Genomic DNA, 23819 nt, shown 5'->3' on the forward strand with positions numbered 1-23819 from the left:
GAGCATGGATTATCGCCTGTCTCTTACTTCTTCCCCCATGGCAGAGAGGGCTCATGAGTCCCAGTGGACATATGCAACCGCGCTGCTGGCTGGGTAGAAGTGATTTAATGCTATAACTCTACTTTTGCAAGTTAAAGTACTAAGATTAGCAGTTAGAGAGTTGGACATCTAGTTCTCATGGGTTCACATGCTGTCAGCAGCTTGGAAGATTTAAAACTGGCCTCAGGAGAAGCAAATGGCTGCTCCTCCTGTGTTGTAAGTGAAAGTACATGTAAGACTGGAAAAATGATTTGTTATTTATGGCAGCTTGTGTTGCTTGTGGTACCTGTGAATGCTTCTCCAGTTGAAGTTTTTATTCCGCATCACCACAGGAGGAACTTGATTCATTATGCTGTGGTTGTTAGTGCACTGGGTAAGGCAGGGTGTTGTAAGGACACAGCAGAGACCATCAGCAACTTCTGAACAGGGGAATGAGACATGAGACACATGATGTTAATCCTTCACTGTGTTCTCAGCAAGGATGCTATGACGCAGGCTTAACTTCTTTTCCTCATACCTTTGCTTTTTAATTTATCAAGGGGTGTGTTTCCCACAGTATGAGTGAGCAACTGAGAAACAGAATAAGTGACTTGCCAAAAATCTAGAAGGAATTTTATGACAGATCAAAAACTTAAACCCAAGTTTCCTCAGTCTTTAGTGAGTTCTGCTTTTGCTTTCCATCCTCTCAGCCATGCAGGCATAGTAAAAAATAGATTCAAGATAGAACCACTCAGACTGGATTGTGTTTGCACCTATTCTGCTTGGAACGACTCAAGATTCACATGTTGCAGTCAGATAACTTTCATCTCTTTTTCTCCATTGTCTCCTCCTTGCTCCCCTACGAACATTGCATATGTTCTTCTGTCATTGATAATGTTGATGTTTTAGACCTCTGAGCTTTATTTCAGCAAAGCCTATCTGTACTTATCTTGCATTTTTGGGTTGATTTCATTTGCACTATTAGGGATAACCTATTTTTCTTCACGGTCAGATTCTGCAATATCTCATGTAGGGGCAAGGAGAAGAGCTGAATTCCATTACGTCCACTCTTACATCTATAACTCGAGTTGTTATAATTATTTTTTCAGAATGTTTGGGTTCAATTGTTGTCTTCTTTCTAAACAGAGAAAAATGTCAGATAACTAAAATATAACGAAAAATTTTACCATGCTTAAATTCTCACCTATATCACTGGACTTGAAAGTTTTGAAGGTGAGGTGTTTTGGTATTTTTTTTTTCTAGTTTATCAGAATACCCTTTTCCATTTACCCATGAAATATGCAAATATTGTGGCTCTATACTTTGTCCACATTACTAATGAAAGCCCAGAACCTGTCATTTTCTTGTAACTTTTATGTAACTATTTTATTTCAATTCTCCTTTCTCTTTCATTTTAGAACTTTCTTATTTTAATGTACCACAACTGCAGTCACTTAATTGTGCTGCTTGTTAAGTCATCTCTCTGACACAGGTTAGATTGCCATAAATCTGGAAAATTGTTCTAAAGCAGGTTGTTAAAGCTAGATTTAAACTAACAGCTGAACCCCTTAGATGATTTGTACTCATTAATTCAACCATAGTTTTCTTAAGCAATCAAGTAGGAAAAAAAGTCAAAATCTTGAGAGTTTTCTGCTGCAGACAAGGTCACCAAGGATAACTTGCCTTCAGAATCTGGTCTTGCATGTCTGATACTATCTGTATGGTAAATGAATAAATGGCAGAAATATCCACGTTGGTATACAGAGTGAGCCAGGAGCTGACCTATGGCCCTGGGCACAGAAGTGTGACTGTCACCTATACAGCTTAATTTTTTTTTGTACCTCTAAAACTTCGACATTGGCTGTTCTTTGATAAGGCAGTGGGATGACCCTGGCCTGTGCCATTTCTGAACTGTAACTGAAACTTGTCTAAGGAGGTGCTAGGCACTAATGTTTTGACCAAAACCGTGTTACAGACAGCTCTAATGACACAGTCGTATGGGCATACAATAGCTTAAGCCAATACAGGCAGAGCATATCTGTATCTTGTTGTGTTCTCAGGTTGATTCACATTGTACTGTCAGCAGTAGCTAACTTATCTTCAGGATCAAAAATAAGGTGGAAGATATAAACCAATCACTTTTCTGCTAGTTGTTCTATGATAGCAGTTGCAAGTCTTGGACATAGGGAAAACCTCTTGCTCTGGACCTCTGATACGGAGTTTTACAGTTGCTAGTGCAAAACAGGTTTATTCTGCTGTTGCTGTTGTTTTTACCTGAGTAGTGATTCACGAGGTCTTCAAGGCACTGAAAGGTTTGCCGTGGAGAGATGTAATACCAGTTATTTGGAAGGCGAAAGATCCTGTAATGTTTCACCTCCCTGTGCCGTACTGACAAGGAATATAATCCTGGAGAAACAAGAGGACTAATTACAACAGTGCTGAGTCCTAATTCTGCAGGGATAGTTGAGACCCCAATGGTAAAATGTTTCAAAAGGTCCTAAAAAGTTTTTACAAAACTCAATGTCTGTCCTAATTTTCTCCATTTTAAGTATAATGAATAGAATAAAGTGCCCAGAATTCAGGACTTGGATTTTGACTGAATCTGAATTTCTGATGTGTTTTTCTTTTACATTTACTGATGTAGTATTTTTTGAAATGGTGTAAGGGAAGCACGCATTCACAGAAGTTGTTCCCCTTTCCCTGAACACAAGGACCAGACTCATCTGCTGGGTTCCTGATTTTAATCACCTGGCTTAATTAGCTTCCAGTAACACAGTAGCTAGTACCTGATAATGTGGTCCTGGCAGGACATTACAACTGGATTTTTCTGTTGGTTTAAAACTATTCTGTAGCACTTCGTTCATAAGGACTGAACATATATCCTAAATTTCTTTGAAATTTGCGTTAGTATTACATGAAACTAATTCATCTGTGGTATGCAAAAAGATGATGATCTAGTGTTCCTTTCTAACTGTAGTATTATTAAATTTGGGTGTGTCCCAGTGCTTTATAGAAGATACCACAGTGGACAATGGGAGATGTATTCCCACTGAAAAAAATAGTGAAGTGTGAACATTATAATTCCTATTTTGCAACATAATTAAAATTCTGTTGGCTTATGCTGAAAATTGATTTATTAGCAAAGAAAAAGCATGATGAGAGGTGGGAAATCAATTTAATAAATTTCTTAGGAAGATGGAATAGTTTAGAGTCAGTAGTTCTAATAATCAGTAGTTTAGAAAAACAGATGGAATAATGGTAAAAAAAAATTAAGACATAATTTTTGGGAAGTATATGAAAGAGCTACCTGCTTACACGGGAAACATAATTATCCATCGTCCTCTCTGCTTTGTATGTATTTTATGACTTCTTCAGCCAATTGTTTGCAGACCAAGGCAAAGCTACAACATTTCCTCTGCTTGAAAATCCTCACTGCCTAGTAAGTTTTACATGTGACCAAAGTGAATAATATGTTTAAACAACTGTGTCTTGTTTATGCTGGTGCCTGTGGAACTTTCCAAGGCCATGGTTAACCTTGTTTTCAGCACTGTTCATAGTGTAGGTGACTGGTGAAGACTGGAATGTTGCACTGGGTGCCTTTTTCTTCTCAAGTTTTGAGGTTATCCATATGGAGGGGGATAGGGAGAGAATTAAGGCTTGTAAAACTGTTCATGCCTGAGATCAAAGGGGAAAAAATGTTCCTCACCTTTCCTAGTCTCACTCTCTCTGATCATGAAGGAGCCGACCTTGGTGTTGGGGAGCTGTAGAAGTTCCTCTGCTTTCTCTCTTCCCAGCCCTTCAAATAGCCAGCTGTGAAGCAGGAAAAAACAAATTCTGAAATTTGGACACCAGTGAAAGAGAGCAGCATGTGGTCGTGAAAATGCAGCATAAGCCAGGAAAGTGACTGCAAAAACAACTGTAGTTATTCTCTAAACTATGTCCAGGCATATTTTTCAGTTTATGGAGAAAATCTTGCTCTCCGTTTTCACGTACTGAGTTTAAATAGTTTTTGTAAGACTAAGAGAAGAGCAAAGAAGTCTTAGACTTAATAGGGCAAACAAAACTTTTCAAGCTACCTTTATGTGGATTGGTAGGGACATGTCCATGTAACATATCGATGGCACATCTGTGGCATTAGAGATGCTTTAGGTAGTCCTCTCTTCTTTGTTCAACTTTTGTTAACACAGATTGTATTTTATTGTACAAATAAAATTATTCACCTTATGCTAGGGAACAGTCCAGTCTTTCAAATTAATTGTTTTTTTTGAATAAGGGAAAACATCATTACCAATTTTCCTGATAACCTGACACACTGCAGTATTTTTCTACAGCTAGTCAGTAATGATACAGCTGAGCTTGCTGTATGAGTGTAGGAGTCACTGGTACTTTAAAGTAATGTTATTCTTATGTGTTTGATCCTGTCTTGGGGAAACTTCAAGCATGGTAATGGAAAGCTCCTGTCTGTGCCTCACATTTTGAAAAGCATCTCTGTTTCAAGAGGGTATAGAACATATTAAAATTTAAGCACTTGCATAAATCCCAATGAAGTTCACAGTTCGTATGCTTAAGATTAAACAGGTGTTAAAATCCTTTTCTAGAAAAACCTCAAGTGTATGCTTCAATGTTTTCTTCCTGACTGTTGTCTAGGGCAACAAGAGAGCTCTGAATATTCCTTAGCTCTTTCATTGAACGACTTATTTGTCTTTCTATTTGTTTGTGGGTTGTTTTTGTTTTATCATGGACAAATAGGACTTACATTTTACTCTTTGTAAAAAGCTCTTTCTCAACCCGATCACTTTCTCGAGATCTTTAGAATTAAAAATCAGTCCACACAATAGAAGTATTTTAAGTATCTCATGTGAAATCAAAAGTTTTTTGACCCTTCCAGTTATTTAAAACCATGTTTTTCATTTTCGTATATTCTAAACTTAGATCTCAATTGATGTCTGATTTCAAGGGAACTGAGACATGAGGAAGTACATCAGGCTATGAATAAATAAAATTTCTCTCTAGTTAATCTTGGTGTTGTTTTAACTATGACACTGAATAACTTTAATCAGTGTAGTAAACGTACAAAAATTACTCTTGAGTTGTTATGGGAAATGCATTTACTTACCCATGATAAACCTTTGCTACATATTTCCCTGGAATATAATTCTCTCGTCCTGTTGTAAGGGAATGGACTCTCCACCAACCTCCTTCACTGTGAAAGCAAGACAAGGGATATTTTCAGATGCATCTTTGGAGCTTGTCCTCATTTTGGAAGTGAGTTAAGACTTACAGGCTAGGCTGTAACCTTCTATCTGTGTTCTTGAATTCTCACACTCAGAAAAGGACCCAAGTTTGTTTCATTTAGAGAAGTTTCTTTAAGATTAAATTTGGATACAGAAATAAGCTGCACTTTTTCCATCTCAATTGCGTAAGTAATAAAATATTTTTTCTGTAGTTAAAAGAAGAAGGGTAAATATGCAGTGGTTAAACCATGTTGTGCTCTGTCTTCCCACGGCTAGACTTCTCTTGGTATCCAAGACACTCAGCTTATGGCTGAGCATGCTGTGTCTAGACAGCCCTGTAGTTCCTCCTTCAGCATCAGGGGAGAGAAGCTCAGCATATGTACTCTGCCTGCAAGGAAACAAGTTTTCAATCTAACAGAACTGCTTCGTGGTTTGCTCTTTCCCTTTTCTTCCATACGTTGCTGACCAGGCTCAAAAAAAAAAAAAAAAAAAAAAATGATAGCCAAATGTCAGTGACCAGGCATATGTTTCTTCATTGATCTATCATAGGTTATTGATGAACTGAATACTGGCTTTAGCTTTTGAGTCCCCTTGGAGGGCTGTAATAAAATTTTCATGGGGATGCTGCAGTGCTTTAGAGACTAATGAAAGGAATTATGTCAATGCTGAGTTAGGGTGATTTATGCTTTTTTTCTCCACCTTTTCCTTTAAGAATTTGAATCCAAATAATAGTGTTTGAATACTCTTTTTATGGCAGTTCCAAAATAACGCTTCCAAATAATTCCCAGACAGCAGATCCAATACTCAGTCTAGGTCAAGACAGCTGAGTTGCAAACACTAAGTTAAACCTCCTGGCTTATAATGACTGGTATCATGGTCCAGAAAGTATGAACTGAAGGAAAACGAGAAGCCTGCTATTTAGAGTTGGAAGTTTCAGGGCCCTGCAAGTTTTTTTTTTGTGGTTGTGTTGTGAAATAGTTTAAAAGTTTAGGAACCTTATTTTTGTTAGTTCATTTATTTGTTTTCCCACAGAACTCCCAGATAGAACCCATTATTGCGAGAATAAAAAAAATTGGAGACACTCAGCATATACCTCCCTACTAACTGTAATATTACTAATGCTGTAATATCTGTAATCCCAGTGATGGTTAAAAGTCCAAGAGCAGCGTTGTTCCTCCTGGGGCAGGAGCCACAGAAATCATATACGCTGGGGTATTTCTCTGGAGGACAGTTGGTCCTACTAGCACAAACTAAATCCATTGGTACATCAGGTAATGAACAGTTCCTGGATGAGTGTGGAGAGTGAAGAATTCTGTCAGTGATCTTGATCTAATTCTGCCAAACTATAGCAGTCATCAGTATCTGTGAGGAGTTGTAGTTTCCTGGTATGATTCACAGAGCTGATTGCCAATACACTTAATTACTTTGGTTGAAGGCTGAAAAGCAGTTAATACAAGAGCAGTATGTGCTGTCTTCTAATGCTTCTCTGTGGTAACTCCTTCTCACTTGTGTTCTGATCATGCCTGCCACTCTGCTTTTCTGTGTGTGGCTTCTTTGAATGACTTCAGAGGATGATTATACCTAAAGGCTATATACACACAGCAAGAACCTTTATGCAAATAGTTCCTGTTAACATCTTACCGGTTGGGAAGAACTGGGTCCTCCATTAGGACACCATGCTTTGCATGGAGCATTGCTTTTTGTCTGTGCACAAGCTGATCCAAATCAGGAAGAGAAAAGTTCTTATCAAGGCTTACTTTGGTTCTTGCTTATTAGCAGGAGATGTTCTTGATGGTTGCACAACAGCTAAACATGATAAAAACTGCTACTGTAGTAGCCTACTCCTTTTGGATGTTTTATGTCTAGCAGATGATATTATACAACACACACATGCATATGGCAAATGATACATACAATTCCCATTGTTATGGGGATATGTAATTTTGTGATGATTAAAGTTAGGAGTGAGGCTTTAAGCTGGGATTTCCAGGCTAAGGTAATCATAGATTCATAGAGAGTTACACTGATTTATGGAAGCACTCTATCAGAAAAGAAATTATCTCGTGGTATTGTCTGAGCCTTTTGATCTCCAGGTTCAGGGAAAGCACTGTGTCAGCAGAACACTTCTGGGTCAGATCAGAAGTCTGTATACAGCTGTGAGAGAAGTCTCTGAGAATTCATGAAGCATCTGTGATACTTCTCTTAAGTACTTCTGTCCTCCAACCATTTCATGTTCCGGCTTCTCCAGTTAGAGAAGTCTGCCATGAATTTAGAGATCCTCAAAGGATTTCTCTGATATGAATGTCTTTTATCTCCTCTTAAATCCGTCTGCTCCTCCAGCTGTGAAAATGAAATCTCTCATTTCTATTTAAGCTGTGAAAACAGGGGCTGAGTAACTCCTAGGAGTTCATCGTGTGCAGATACAAGTTGTGCAAAAAGGAATAACAGATCTACTGCCATCCATTTTTCAAGAAGTGTGCTTATTCTGGTGTGTGACAATATTTGCACTATATTTAAGGTCAGTCTAAGCTAGTGTAATTATTTTTCTTGAGCCTGCTTCCCTGTGAGGTTTGTAAATTTTTGAGTAGAAATAGCAAAGAAATCTTTGACTTTTTTTTTCCGTTAAAAAAAAATGCAGAGTGAGTTTTAAAAATAAAAACAGCTAGTTTATTTCTGTTATAGATGCCCTAATTGGAAGATGAAATCCAAAGTCCTAACCATGAAGGAGCTGTTCGATTAGCAGTGAAAGAGATGCTTGAAATTCAGAATCATTTTCTTTTTCTACCTGATTCAAACTACTTTTGCTTACTCTGTTTTCCACAAATATGAGAGTGCTTTCTGAAAATCATTTTTTAAAGCAGAATTCTCTTTCGACTCCTTTTTAAAATTATAGTCTGAATCCATCTTCAGAAGCCATTTCAGAGGATCTAAGAAAAAACTGAAATCCCCAATCTTTAAAATCTAGGGAAATTTATACTATGGCTAAGAATCTTTCCTTGTTGATTCTGAACACAGTTCATTTTGCTGAACTGCATCCACTACATAAAACATAACTTTGCATCAATAGTAACAAGACCTAACTTAAGAAAAAAGTGGATCTACTTACTCTGATAGCACACGTAGTTTTTCTCCTACATGAAATATAGGTTGGCTTATGTCTGCTGAGGGATAGTCATAGAGGACAGCAAGGAAATCACTCTCCTGACCTGTTATAAAAGACAGAAAATGTCACTTAGCAATGTGATGGAGTTCTGAAGAAGAAACGGAAGAAATGTGTGTGTTCTGTTTTATAGAAAGTCATAAAGTGCCTGTAACTTTGGAGAAGAATGTGAAGATACTAGAAATGAAAATAGGCCACTTAGTTAATTATAACTAACTAATTTTAGGCCACTTCTAGTAATTATCGTATTTAAGGGACATATTCAGTTTGAAACTATCAAAATGAGTATTTATAATATTATGAGGTAACCTAGATTTGATGAATGCCTGTGTCTCTAAGTGACTCCAGCCACAACTCTGAGCTATACTTTCCTTTAAGGAGATGAAGATGTGTGTTGAATTGTTCCAGTGTTTAGCACCACTGGTACTTTTCGAAATCATGAGATTAGTTCAGGTAAAGGGCAATGTGAATGTAGCTATAATTGCCCATTTCCCATCACCTTTGTAAATCAGTTTAATGAACAGCCAGAGGCTCTCGTTCTCTTTCTTATGTTAATTCTGTCCTAGAGGTGCACATGATGCTCCTTATTTTCCATTAACAAAGAGAGGCAAAATGGATGTTTATAATTAAATCTCTATGTAGCTGCAAGTCCCAGAACTGAGGTCAGAAAAGAGATAAGAAGGTTTTTACATCAGTCAGGATGAGTCTGGGTCTTGCAGCACTGTAAGGACATGTGTTGAGATCTTGGATTCCTGAGGGATGGAGTCTCACAGTTTGGTCAAAACTGACTACCAAGCATTGAAAAGCTCCTTATCCAGCAGGAGTACCCAGAAAATGCTGACAGGTGGGAGATTTGGAAATGAACTGTGGTGGGTTTTATGAACATGGTGGTGGTGGGTTGATAGCTGGACTAGATGATCTTAGTGGTCTTTTCAAGAGGAGAGTTTTAATGCTTCTAGTTGTCCTTACAGCAGTGATAGTAAAAATAGGTGATAAGAAAAATATTCCATATCCATCATTTAAAAGACGTAGAAAACAACATTTTCTCAGTTAATTTTGAGTAGCTTGATGAAGCAACATTATGCAATGTAGAAAGTCCTTTCCTGTTTATATTCCAAATGGTTTTAAGTTTTTTTAGTTTTCCTAGCTATTGCCGAATGAAATACTCCTATGATAAAATGCTTACTAATTTTATACTACTTATATTATATACTACTTATAAGTATATACTTATAGTATATACTACTATACTACTACTTGTAGATATGTGGGTGTCTAGAGTCTGGAGTAGATACAAATTAATTTGTCAGTACATGCTGTTTTAGTATTACATGGTTTTCTTGGTAAGTGTCACTGAATTGAAGAGAACAAGTCCAGCACCTTTGTATCACCCAATTGCCATGATTAGTCAACTGTATCCTATATAATTCATTGAGCTATACTGAGGACATTCTGTGCTAAACAAGCCTTTCATCACTTTCCTGTTACGCACTAAAAATTAAGAAATATCTTCTCTGTCTATGAAACTGCATTGAGTGATGCTTCTTTTAAACTTATATCATTTCTAAGTGTTCTCTTTCCATGGTGAAAGAGTGGAAAACAAGACCTTTTCTGCCCTCTTTCCTATTGCATGTGGTGGTTTGCATTTTGTTATGCACTGAAGAGAACATGATTTTTGCTCTGCTCTAGAAAGATCTGCATTACTTTGATTACACTTTCATCTTTATATCTGTTTTACTTTCATTTTTGCTTGTGAATTTGGAGATCTGAAAAGGAAGCAATTAATCATAGCGTTGGCTGCTGCATCCATGCAACCACTTAAAATGTGTGTGCTTATATTATGCAAATACTTTCAAGTTTCCCACTCCACTAACAAGCCCTCATTTTAATTGGTATTTAAATCAAACCTCACTGGGTTTTTTGGTCATGTGAAATACCCCACCACGCTCTATAGTGTTTCACAAAACCCATACGACCTCTTTTCAAAGACAAAAGCCTTGAAACGGGGCTAAGGAGATTACCCTGTTTCTCCACACCCAAATTTCAGTTATATTGACTGAGCTTCCTTTTAACACAACCTCTCCTCCGCAGTTTAAGTGTGTAGGTGACAGGTGAAATGGAACGACTCAAAAGCTAGAGTGGAAAAATCAAAGCGCTGAATCCTTTCCATTCAGTAAGGTGTTGTGGGGTTTTTGTTTGTTTGTTTTTGCTGTTGTTGTGTGTTGTTTTTTTTTTTTTTTTTAAGGAGACAAACATGAGTATGAAATACAGGCTAGTTTTAGGTGCCTGCATGGCTGGATGTCTTTAACGGTGTGACACTGAATCCTGCATGCCCCAAAGGCCAGCTGTGAATGGACTACCAAACAGTTCAAGAGAGGAGGCAGAGCACAGGCGGTGCATCCAAATCCTAATTCACGCATGGTTCCAGCTCTAATGTCTGACAGGAATACTGTGATTTATGGCATATCAAATCCAAGAGGGGTTAAAGGAGAGCAGTGGTGTGCCTGAGCAGCTCACTGTGCTTCTGCCGCGAGGTGTGGCTGCAGTACAACATTGACGTGTACCCAAATTAGATCTAAACCAGCCAGCTCGGGAAGTCAGAGTTATGCAGGTGCAGTAGTGCATGGCTGAGAAAGGATTAACCCGATTCAAGGTCCCCAGGGAGGATAAAAGAGGGGATGGGCTCACAACCTCTGATGATGTCTTACTGCTACTAAGTTTTGTCAGGGATGCCCACACAGTACGCTTTCAGAGTGCTGTTGTATTTGGAGTTATGCATTTTTCCTTATTTCAGGACTGAGGCTGATGTACTGGAGGTGAGAAATGCACAAAGCTATGCCCTGATTGCAGCTCTCAGGCTGCACAAGAGACTTAGTCTGACAAGGGCATTTGTATTATGGATCAATTCTGCAACTGCAATTCATGAAATCATAGAATTGTTTGAGTTGGAAGAGAGCCTTAAAGGTCATCTAGTCCAACTCCCCTGCAATGAACAGGGACTTACACAGCTAGAACAGGTTGCCTAGAGCCCCATCCAGCCTTACGTTGAGTGTTTCCCAAGAATATATCTTCCTTGAATGTCTCACCCTTTCTGTTTATCTTCCTTTCTTTGTTTTCCCTTCTATTTCGGTCCTTCATTTTATTCTACCCCACTGAAATGAGCCACTCTTCCCGATAACTACTTGGACTCTTTTAAGTCTGTGGATCAGGTCCTCCACCTTTCCTAAAGTAAAGGTATCACTTCTTGGCCTGAGGAAAAACTTCAGTTTGATAACATGATTTAGAGTATGATCTGCTCAGGAAACTAAATAGATACATACTTGTTGGATTACCACAATATCTGCTTTTCATACTTTTAGTTCCATTTAAAAAAATGTTGTTTCCATTGAGTTTGAAGGACAGTGCTGATGCTTGTGTGCCTGACTTTAACTAGCAACTTTTAAGCCATTATGAAAGTTACTGGCCTGATCGAGATTGAGAGAGATCAAAAGACCTATGCAGGCATTTAAAGATGCCTTTGGGTGCTTAAACAAGCTCTGGATGTGCTAGATGTGTAGGAGTGCACAAGGGGATTAAGTCCTGAGTTCCCACATGAGTAATTTCCCATAGAGATCACTATGCCATCTACATCTGTTTAGGGATGTATTCTATTTGTCACTGGAAGGAATACACTTGGCTTTAGTTTTGCTAAATTAGGATTTTACCAGGTACAGGAACTATATAAACTTCAGGTCACAGCCATGACAGTAACCCCTCATACCCGTGTTTATCATTCATAAGGTCTTGCTCCAAATGAGCACGCATCTCTGTTTTGATAGTTTGGTATTTATGATGGCAGTTGTTGGGAAGATCAGCATAGGCACTCTTCATAAATAAATAAATGAGTGGTTCACATTATGTGCTCCTTCAAGCAGTCATGAAATCAGCTTGATTCTCCATCCTTACAAAGCCAAGCAGCACAAGTAGATGATTCTTCTTGGAGATCCCCAATATTTTGATTAACACCCTCCTCCCACCCCTTAAAAACAACACCACCACTTTTTTTTTCTCTTCTGCACCTCTGGGGAGCAATTTACTGCAGCACTTGTCTGGCACGCTGCAGCATGATGAGAGCTAGGGCTGTGCATAGTCTCTACCCACTGACTTGCAGTTTGAGAGTGGGAGGCCAGTAGAGATCTCTCGCTTTCTGTCTCAGACACACAATCTCTATCAGCCTATGGAGGGTTTTGCAATTTGATTTTTTCATTTGGGCATGCTTGGAGCAGCTGCATTAGATTCACCTTTTGCAAGCTTGACCTGTGAAATGTCTGTTTTTGTATACCCATAGTTGATAAACTTAGTGACATGGAAAGATAGCCATGTGCTACTTTTAATACAGTTGTGCAAGAGTAAACTTCAGGTTCAGATTTGATGTAATATCATTATGATTTTTAACCTTTAAAAAGATCAAAATTAAAACTCAGGAGAAAAATTGTGTGAAACTTCTCATGAAAGTTTCTCAAAGTGGGGTATTTCTCAATTCTAATGCATGTCAGTTCTTTCTGAATTGGAAGGAACATCTTTCAGGAGGCACCCGCATATAGAAGTATTAATGTACTACATCTTTTTAATTAAAGTAATTCTTGGAACTTTGGGCTAGGACATACCTAAAAATAAACACTGTCTACAGATGCCCTCCTCCTCCCACAGGAAAACCTCACACTTGCCTAACTTTTCTATCAGACAGATGAAGGAAGATGCATGACTGAATGTATCATATATTTTGAACACCTTTTTGCTCTTGAAAGAAATTAAATGAGTCCTTACCCGTTGAGCTTGCCACATTTGTTTCTTCTCCTCCTTCTGCAGAGGCTCTCGGTGTTTTCATAGTGTTTCCCATTGTGTTCTCTAATTCCGTCAAAGCTCTTCAGAACTAAATAAAAGAAAACATTGCATTTAAACTGCAGAACACCTGCTGTGCCAACACATGAAAAATAACCCAGTTTTGGTGTCTCCAATGTTATACAGCTTTACTTTTGAGAATGTGTCTCAAATTCATGTGAGAGTTTTACATATTTGCTAAACTCTCACCACTCTGGTGCTTTTATCAGGGGAATAGCAGAAAACCACAGCTAGGGAAGTTGCTCAGAAGAACATAATGTAGTAAAAGTTTCCATTACCAGTACCTCAGCACAATAGGAAGTCACAGCAAAGCCATGCCCGTACAGACATCTGTGTATAAAAATGTTCTTTGCAGCACTTGGAGTTCTTAAGCTACAGAGAAGTTAATTAGATTGACGTATCTGTTTTCAGCTCTGTGTACTGTGTTGCTTTATTGCTGAACATTAAGAATCCTGCTCGGTGGTTTTCTTCTGATGCAGTTGTGATCTCAGCAAATGCGGGCAATGCTTTTCTCCTCTTTTTTTTTCCTCTTCTCCCCCCCCCCCCCCCCCCCCTTTTTTTTCTTCTTTTCTTAAAAGTAACACATTGCCCCCAAACATCTGATCTTAGAACACTCCTCCTGCAGGAGCACAAATTCTTCAGAATTTTGTCCATTGGGTGAATGTATGAGAAACGCTTTGTCAGCCAGTAGTGGAACTAAAATAACGACAGGGAGAATCCATTCTCATGTACCCATTCTGATTCTCATCTGCTATCCTAGATTCGCAGAGGCAGAGCAGAAGAAGCTGTATTTGTTCAAAATTGTACGTTAAAATAACTAAGCACTGCTAGCTAATAACCTGTGATTTAAAAAAAAAAAAAAATACTTTTGTAATTTTCTCCCTGAAAAATACGATCCTCCAGCACTCTGTGCATTTATACCAAAGTGATGTGCCATCTGTATCTTTCAGTCCTCTCTATTATAGATATTTTGAAGCTGATTGCTGCCTTTGGGAAGCTTTTCTTATGACAGGCAAGTGCCTGACAGTGATAGTTGGAGCGGTGTCTAGCTTGCAAAGCAGTACTGCTGAAGTCAGTGATACGTTACTATTAACTGTCTTGGAAATTGATGATAGTGCTTAATACAATGCATATTTGAAATCTTAGAGAAAATTAGACACCTTTGAGAATAAAATACTATTCAAAGAAAAATACTTTGCCTCTACTCAAGGGGAAGCAGATCAATGCTAAAACAGAATGGCAGTGCGCAGTCCGACTCCATCTGCTTTTCAAACTTCGTAGTTCTGTTCCCAAAGGCTTTTGGTAGATGCCTATATTTCACCGACCAAGTGGCACATTGTCCTTTTTGCTGTCTGTGTTTAGGATCCAGTTTGTGACACATCTGCAGGATGCAGCTGCACCAGTGTCTTTCTGACAAGTGACTCAAATCTACTTAACAAGAACTTCCATTGCCTGATATAAGGAGTCTACAGGCTGAATAGTAATGATAAAAAGTAACATTTAAATATACTTATATGGACACTTATATTTGAACAAACAGTCACTCTTGATAGAATATTCTAGATTATTCTCCATTAAAATACATCTCAGTTTCTATAACTAAACCCAGAATTAATTTTCCCAGGCACTCTCAACTTGCAAGATTATAATTTTCTGAACTAACTTTGAATACTTTTTCTTCAAGACCTAGGTTTAATTTCTTCAGTACTTTTTCTCATTTATATACCATCAAGAATAACAGGTATAGGCAAAGTAATAGGGCAGCCAGTGCTTTGGTACAGATATTATAGACTTTCCAGATGCATCTTCAAATCAGCCAGCAAAATTTCCTAAACATGACAGTAGAGAGCTCTACGGGGCTGAAAAGCTCAGCCAGATAGGTGGGATAAATACCCACACAGAATCTTCACTGTCCTGCAGTAATTATATTTTTCTAACACTTAAAAAGGCAGTTCATCTCTAGCTAAGCTGATGCCGAGCTGCACTTACCAGAAGCTTGTGCAATTCCAGAAAGGTGCCAAACATGGCAACATGGTTGTCCCCATTTAGAATTTTAACATACGTGACAGTTGAATGAGAATTGTATTCGAATTTTGTGTCACAAAGAAACACACAAAAATAATACAGTCCTACCTCTGTGTGCCCCTTTATTCTTGATCTCCTGGTATTTGAGAGCCAGAAAAGCAAGTCATCCTACCACTGAGCAGACTGGTGGTACACTGCTTTCAAGACCTTTTTTCACTCTCTTAAGATACACTGATAGAGTGGATACTATTGTCAGGGGTACCTGAGTCACTTGGAAAAGTAAAGTGGAGCATGTGTATATTATGGAAAAACTTCTGAAAGTTTTACCCTGCACTTAGAAACTTTCTAAAAAGACGACGCTTTTAGAATCATAGAATCATAGAATCACCAAGGTTGGAAAGGACCTCCAAGATGATCCAGTGCAACTGTCCGCCTACCAGTAATATTTCCCCATTAAACCATGTCCCTTAGTGCAACATCTGAATGTTTCTTGAACACCTACAGGGACGATGACTCAAACACCTCTGTGGGAAGCCCATTCCAGAATCTGACCACTCCTTTGGAGATGAAATTTTTCCTAATATCCAACCTGAGCCTTACCTCGTGCAGCTTAAAAGGCCATTCCCTCTTGTCCTATCACTAGTTGTGTGGGAGAAGAGACCTGTTGAGCAAGGCACTTTCTTTTCCCTAGTGGTATATAGGGGTCAAAACTCAGCATTGTTTTAAAAACACCTGATACGTTCTTGAAGGTTTGCTGATACACAGCTGGGAATTTAATTGCTTCTGTCTAGTCCAGAAGGATTGAGTATGGATAACACCATGTGCCTACTTTGTATCTCTGTAGACCACATGGAAAACTAGCTTGGCTCGCTTCTACCATACAAGTTGTCGCTTTGTATGACCTTGTTTCTGTCAACAGGATGGAGGAGTGTGTAGCTTAGTGCTGTTCATTTAGAAGAATCTGACTTACGGAAAATAAAAGTGTTACGAAGTACTTTCAGTAACAGTGACGCACATTGGCATTCTGGACTTTGATGTCACTAGCACGACAGTTTGCTCTGCTTCATTACATTTTCCAGGCTAAGTTTCAGTGTCGCTAATTGCTACTGGTGGCAGCATAAAATCTTGAAGGTGGCAGAAACATCAAGATATTCTCTAAATTCAAAGCAGAAGTGTTCAATAACAAAAATAAGCAAATGGAAAGGGCTTCTGCCATTGGTTTGCTAATCCAAAGTGATTAAATGGAAAATGACATTTCAGGCCTGGGTTTCCCACCAAGAACACCTGTCATTGTGTGTTTGGGCAGAGTGAAGGTGTCTGCTGTTCCATTAAAGGTGGTGGAGTGAATGTCCCAAGCTACGGCTCAACTCTCAGACATTATAAAATAGGATAGAAATGGAAGAAATGGGAAGTTGGGCAGGGAGAAGGTTGTTTCTACTTGCATGCTGGCAGTGACACATCACTGTTTTTAGGGTAGCAGTGCATTAATTTGTGTTCTAAGTATTTCTAAAGCAACACTGAACAAAACTCTTAAGTACATGGTAGATCTTAAAAATTTAAGTAGTTTGTGCTTGTATTGAGTATTAACAGCTTAACCTACATTCATTGTACCACTTTATGATAAATTGTATGATGGTTTTCTCAAATTTTGAGATGCTCTGCAAAAATAGACTTAACAGGAAACTGTAGAGCATCTTGCTGCTGAACTCATTCTTTATCATTTAAGTAAATATCGGAGCAACAATAGTTTTATAGATGACATTCTTTTGAAATAGAGAATCTGTTCCAGGGCTCGAGTTTCATATACAAGTAGAGACCAAACAAAATTGCCCACCAACAGCTGTTTGGGAAGAACTGAGGTGAGGTGATGGGTTCCAAACTTACCTTGTAGTAGCAACCCCAAATCCTGCACTGAGGAGTGCAGCTGTTGGAATGCAAATCAAGCCCAGCTCTACATGCAGGTGGAAGGTTGGCTCTGCCTGCTCTTTGTCCACCTCCTCTGGCTTGTGTGAAAACCTTATTTTAACCATTAAGACTACGTTTTCAGTTTCCCCAGCTTTGGCCCTTTCAATTCGTGCACCTATTGCTTAGGGAAAGCGTGTTGCTGCAGACACAGCAGTTTGTAAACCCACTCCTACTGCAACCTGGTGGGCTTTACTGCTTTATTTTTGTAACCAAATGGAATGCAAAGAAACATCAGCAGTCCCAGTTCTGTTTTATATCCTATTTGTTAAGGGCAGGACTCTTGGCAAATATGAAACCATTTCAGGCTGAAATCTTACTGACCTAAATCACGCATCACAAAAACCTGCTGTACAATTTGCACCTTCCGTTCCTGCAAGCAGCACACGTAGTAATAATTTCCTCTCACATAACCTGTTCTCTAAGAAAACGTGACTTTGTTGCACTTAAATAGCAGAGCATGGAGGAAATTCCATTGCTTGGTAAGGATTTTTTCAAAGTTATATTTAAAATGATCAAAGATTAGTAAACATAAAGAAACAGAAATAATAAGAGAAGTAAAAAACCAAAATGTAAGCACCCAAGAAAAGCTGTTCCACAGGGAATACTGCAGACTAGTAAAATGAGGAAATATTATCATTCTTGGTATGTTATACCCTATTTTATTTTTGTTACCTGATTTTGACATCTATACCTTCAAGGTCTTAGAATACAAGTCTCAATAATGTCCACATGTAAAATCTGAATTTCATTTAGCCTGAAAATGAAGATAACAGCAACCTGTTGGGTTTTTGTTTGTTTGTTTTCAGAGAGAAAAAAAAAAAAAAAGCTTTGATTTAACAAACTGAATTTTCTACGTGAATTTCCCTTAATTCATCATTAATTAAAATTAGCATCCTTTCAATTTTTAGACACTTGTATCTTTGTCATAAGAAAGAGCAAGGTGATATCGTGATCAAGGTAATTCAAATGCAAAAATCTAAGTACAGTAATACCACATCATGCAAACTTTTAACCTTTTGAGAAAAAAGCCCACTAATCTGTCCATGACATTTCTCATATTTTGTGTTTCAGTGAGCTACGTTTTGCTGCAGCATGAGGTCCTATGCGTCTTTCTTAATGCCAGCTTTCAGTAGAAATAGAATCATTAAAATGTAAAATCATTAAGGTTGGAAGTGACCCCTAAGATCATTTAGTCCACGTACCAAACACTTCTTGTTCCTTCCATGTTTAGTACCAGTCCTTATGAAAAGGATAAAGGCAGGCTTTTCTTATTCTACCTTAGGTGGTACTCGAAATCCATGGTCTGAATGCTGTAATTACTAAAGAAATAAAGTTCCCCTTTATATAGAAAAAAAAAAAAAAAAAAAAGAAGAAGAAGAAAAAAAGGAGGACTTGATCCTGTCTGCAGATAATCTAAAATGCATCAGATTAATTTTTACCTTCAAATGCTAGGCATGATACTCCAAGTTGCAGTATTTCTTAGCCAAGCCGTAGTCACAACACTGCTCTCATGCTGCCAGAGGTTAGCTGATCAAGCCAAGGAGCAGCCAGGCGAATGCGCGTGTTGTGAAGTTCACACTGTCATGTAGAGCAGCCTTTGCCAAATGGGCCACATACTTCCTCTCTGAGAAACAAGGAAGGCACAAAGTGTTTGCAACAGATGAGGTTTCTGATGCAAGTCACTACTCAAGAAACTTTTATCTCTGTGTTGAGAGAAATAGAGAGGTTTTCAACATATTGCATCAGAGCTGGTTGAGAACACATTAAACAAAATAGCAAAATAACCTTTTTAAAATTAATTGCACAGAAATATTTTTTTCTTTTTCAGTAAAGTTCGGTCCCCAGTTGTTTTTTTTTATATATTTTCCTAGAGTTTTTTGTTGTTGATGTTGTTTTTGTTTTTTGTTTGTTTGTTTGTTTTGGACATACGGGTAAAGGCACTAAAGTTTGTCTCTCACTCTTATTGAGCCTGAGTAGGAATCCAAGGTTTGCTTTATTCTTTACTCTGCACCCTGAAATGCCCCTGTCTGCAAATACTTGAAGCTCAGTATCAGACTCAGACTAAAAGACTGTGTGTGAAGCATACTTTCACAGTGTATATGTAAAGTGTTGTGTAAAGCCAAGCAGGAACCCAAGAAACCCAGCATACAGACCCAAGAAGAGTTCTTGCTTCTCACAGGAAGCTCTGAATAGATGCATAATGTAATGCTTATCTGTTTGATGATGAAAACTGAAAGTGGACAAGTGAAGGAACTGTTGTGTAAAGAGTTATTGGAACAAGGAGACAGTGATAATATTCCCAGGTTTGTGCCAAAATTTGGAGGTTTGGTAATTACAGGAGAATGTCCGTTCTGTTTGATTGGCTGTGCTAGCAGTACTCAGCATGGACAGGAAAGTGTTAGGGAACATGATAAGCAAATCAATCATAGAATTATAGAATCTTGAAGGTTGGAAAAGACCACTGAGATCATAGAAACATGGCATGAACTTTTCCTAATAGCACTCCCCAAATGGATATGTAATATCTCTACAATTACCAATAGAGCAGAGTTTAGGCAGTGTCTGTGCTGGAGTTGGGAAAAGGCTGGGCAGAACTCTGCCTTTTCTTAATGCTTCTCACCACACATGCCTTAGGCTGGCTCTGATTGTCTTCGTGATTTCACAAGAGATGAAGTTACATCTCAAGATGCATTGACAAGTGGTGTTGGTCTCAGAAGAAAAGGGTAGAAACTGGAATTGCTTGATTGAATATGCCCCACTGGAAACACTGGGAATTGCATCCATGGTTTGTTTCACGCTCATACAAGAACAGATAAGTTTGTAGTGAAGGGAGGTAAAAAAAAAAAATCTCCATTTCCACATTACTTTCTGTTTCTGGTAACTTTTTACCTTTACGTGATAGTGGGAGCCACTTTATCCTTTTAGTGTGTTCAGCTACCTTGTTTTAAATTATAATGATAAAGTAATACTTATATCTAAATAGAATAAATTGTTGAGTTTAGTGGGGTTTTACACATTATATTAGAAGTATTTATATCCTGTCATTCAAGTCTCTAGCCAAAAGGAGGCACTCAGTGAGTCACATGAGAGAAGAGAGTGTTGCCTTTGCAGGGCTGCTCCTATCACAGGGATGAGGGATTTGGCAAGAATCATGTCTAAACAATAAAATCTTAAAAAAAGATATTTTTGATGGAAGACAGAGACTCTCTCCTTGCTCCTTTCCCCCCTTTTAATCTGAAAATCACAGTTGTAATTGACGGGTAGAGTGGAAAAAATATTCATTTCCCCTTTCATTGCTAAGCAATTTAAGCAAAAAAAACTGATCTCCTGATTTGTACACTAGTATTTCCCACCAATCTGCCAGAACTTTTTCTTAATTAATTCTTTAGCTTTGATAGAAGTTCTCCGAGGTGGTCCCAAAGTTTTATGCTCCTCCAGGTTCTTTAAGACAGACTTTGAAAGCCTGGAAAAATGGTGTCAATGACTTCACACACAGCCTTGCAATCTGCCTGTGTGATGAGCCTCTTGCCATCATGCAGAATTAGATGTGTAAGAAAAGGAAAACCCAGGATCCAGAAATACAGCTCTGCAAGAAAAGAAGTAAAAAGAAGACCCTAAATTGAAAACTACTTCTGAGAAGATTTTAAGTCTTTTGTAGAAAAATTATTAAGTTAATCTTTGAAAGAGGAGTTAGTGGTCAGTTTGTTGTATCTTGCTTTAGTTTTGCAAGAAGAAAAACAGGATATAGAAAGCCTCTTTAATCGGGCATTGAAAGCAACAGAAGCCATTAACCGAAACCAAAGACATCCTCCAACAGAAATAAGGTGCCGTTTTCTGTCAATGGGGTGATTATTTCCAGGTGCAAGATGCAGAGGAGAAGATAGTGGTGTCCATTTCTTGGTGGCTCTGAAACCAGCTTAGATGCTCTATGCAAGATCAGATTTTAGCCAAATATGAGCCTCATTTTAAGTGATAGGAAGCACTGGAGCTCAGCAGTCAGGAAATGGAAGAACCCAGCCATCCCAGAGGTCAAAACAGGTGGTGTGACCGATATGCCTGGCTTTGAAGTGTGTGCTTGGAGAACCCCTAACTCTATGGGGACACTATCTTTAACAAATGAGATACTGGGAAAAGTAGAAGCATCAGGACAATTCATCCATTGGACTGTTACTATTAGATATATTTCAGCCTCCCTTTTTGAGTGATGTTACTGACATTGCATCACCCATAGCCTCTAGGCATATAGAAAGCCTGCTCCAAAAGGACTCTGCAGCCTTACAACCATCAGAACTGCATTAATTTGAAGGGAGTATGTGTGCCAAAGAGATCAACCTCAGTCAAGCAGGGTTTGCAGTTTCGAGTCAGGCCGGAAAAATAAGAAATGATAATGTGAATAGAGGAGAGAGGTCCAGAGTTTACAGTGCTGATGGTATCTAGTTGCAGCAAAGTTTCTAATCATTAGATCTGCTGTGAATGAGTTCTGAAATACTTTGCATGAGTTTCCAGAATAAATGAGGAATTAAAATGCTGCCTTGCAATGTGTATGGCATATTGTCCTTTCCATTTAAGCTGGAGACAGAGGTACAGCATTACAGTAATGGTCTTTATATTCTTATTTATTATCTCATTGGAGATGATAATAGCAAGGGATGCTATTTGTCTGAGAGGTCTGAACTGTGAGATAGCTGAAGCAGGCACAAATGTATAGAGGTGCTCGACAAGTGGTGGGAGAGTTGAGGTGGACAGGATAGCATCTGCGCAGATCAGTGAACAATGATGACCCAAGAGAACAGTCTGTGAGATGAACCAGCCTCAGTTCAGCTGATCACAGCCTAACATCAAAACAAGAACTCATCTTGGCATGTAATACTGATTTGATTCATCAGCATTGTGAGCTGCAACATTTCTTAGCATCTGAATGTAACCTCTAAATATGAAAGAAAAAAAAAAAAGAAAGAAAAGAAATGCTTGCAAACCTGATAATCAGTGAACTAAATAGCACTGAAAACTTTGCCTTCTGTTTGCAACACTGTCACTTGGAACATGAGGTACTGCCCAACACTTCACAATGCTCCCTCTAATCCTGTGAATGTAGAGGGATTGTGTAATATTGCTGTTTGGGATTGCACAACATAGCTGCAGCTACTTTGCAGAAGTTCAGTACTGAATGCTTTCGTCAGGTTGTTGTCAAAAATGTCATTAGAATTTCCTCTGATCACAGTGGGTCAGTCCATATGGACAACTGAAAAAAAAAAAAAAAGAAAGAAAAAAAAGTGATGCTGAGATAGGAAATACCCCATGGCACCAGGATGACGAATTTTCATGATCTAATAGTATATCATATTGTTTAGAGGTTTGCTTACAAGAACTGTACTGTGGGTACATATGAAGATCTCAGCTATTACAGTTACATTTTCATAACATGTAACATATAACATATTCAGTTACATTTGAATGTAAATTTTTAGTTCTTGTGTTTATAGATAGATGAGAATTCCTGAAGAGTTAAAAATCAGGGGATTAACAATGAGAACAGAGTGTTTATTATTTTTGAGGTGATCTCATGAGTTTTGTTTTCCTGACTCATGATTCTGTCATGTTGGTGGAAATATGGGTGAAAGCACACAACTCCTTTATTACTGGTTACTAGGACTAATCTCCCAAAGAAATTATAGTTTTATAGGAAAAGAAAACAAAAGAAATGATGAGTGCAACCATTATCTTATGTGTCTTGAGCCTGCCTCTAATGTGGTTGCAGTGTTTAGAAAGTATTTCTGCTTTATGTGAAAACTGCTGGCTGAAAATGAAGAAATTTAATTCTGGGCAGTCTCCACTTACTTGTTCCTGATCGGTTTTTTGTTTTGTTTTGTTTTTTGGTGAGGATACAATGAGCAATGAGCTCAAGTTGTGATATGAATTTGAAAAACAGAGAACTTGAATGGTTTTGGTTGCTTAAATTCTTAAATTCTGTGGTAAGAGGAACCTTGTTTTCAAAGCCTGAAATGCATTTCAGATGCACCAAGTGGAGGAAGATGTAATGTTACTGCTTCCAAATACTGCTTGAATAATGTCCCAAGCTTCTCCATGTCCAGTCCCAATAAAAATTAAATATGAATAACAGTGGTTGGACAACACATCTATTTCAAATGCCAAATTCAAGACACGCTTCCTGCATACAAAAAGCAAACTATGAAAGCGGACATTGCCATGTGAAATAGAAGAAAAACATAAGTAGAACTTGTAAGCCTGCTCTAACCAATGAGGCAAAGAAGGGAAAACATCCACAGCTAGAATAAGCCTCTAAACAAGTCTTCTTCCCCTTGAACTCCCCTCACCCTGCAAACATATTCACAGACATTTGGGCATTTTCTCTTACCTGTAGAGCTTGGACCATGTGTAGTGCTAGCCTATACACATCCAGTCCTATGAGATGAAGACTGGCCTGCTCAAGCTTTTAATTCTCCCTCCATGGAGAGAACAAGTTGGATAGAGCTTCTGGAAATCTGGTCTAGTGGGTCACCACCTATCTCTGGTAA

General features: G+C 38.3%; 2 protein-coding genes across 8 annotated transcripts in view; one reads left to right on the forward strand and one right to left on the reverse strand.

The window, feature by feature from the left end:
• The window catches only part of TG (thyroglobulin), a 140352-nt gene that overhangs the window by 82867 nt on the left and 33666 nt on the right, over positions 1–23819 (forward strand). The window lies entirely within an intron of this gene.
• The window catches only part of SLA (Src like adaptor), a 39641-nt gene that overhangs the window by 2785 nt on the left and 13037 nt on the right, over positions 1–23819 (reverse strand). Inside the window, exons 1-7 of one of the 6 annotated variants that reach the window (NM_204391.2) lie at positions 18723–18891; positions 13219–13324; positions 8359–8458; positions 5135–5221; positions 3725–3828; positions 2293–2424; positions 326–458 (exon numbers count right to left, since the gene is read on the reverse strand). In NM_204391.2, the coding sequence (NP_989722.1) occupies positions 326–458; positions 2293–2424; positions 3725–3828; positions 5135–5221; positions 8359–8458; positions 13219–13291 (629 nt within the window). In that variant the 5' untranslated portion in view covers positions 13292–13324; positions 18723–18891. Of the gene's footprint in view, positions 1–325; positions 459–2292; positions 2425–3724; positions 3829–5134; positions 5222–8358; positions 8459–13218; positions 18892–23819 lie in introns of those variants that run through there. The other 5 variants (XM_015283079.4, XM_046917429.1, XM_040674660.2 and 2 more) reach the window with 5 other exon arrangements.

Source organism: Gallus gallus, chromosome 2 (assembly GCF_016699485.2).
Source record: "Gallus gallus isolate bGalGal1 chromosome 2, bGalGal1.mat.broiler.GRCg7b, whole genome shotgun sequence".
NCBI lineage: Eukaryota > Metazoa > Chordata > Aves > Galliformes > Phasianidae > Gallus > Gallus gallus.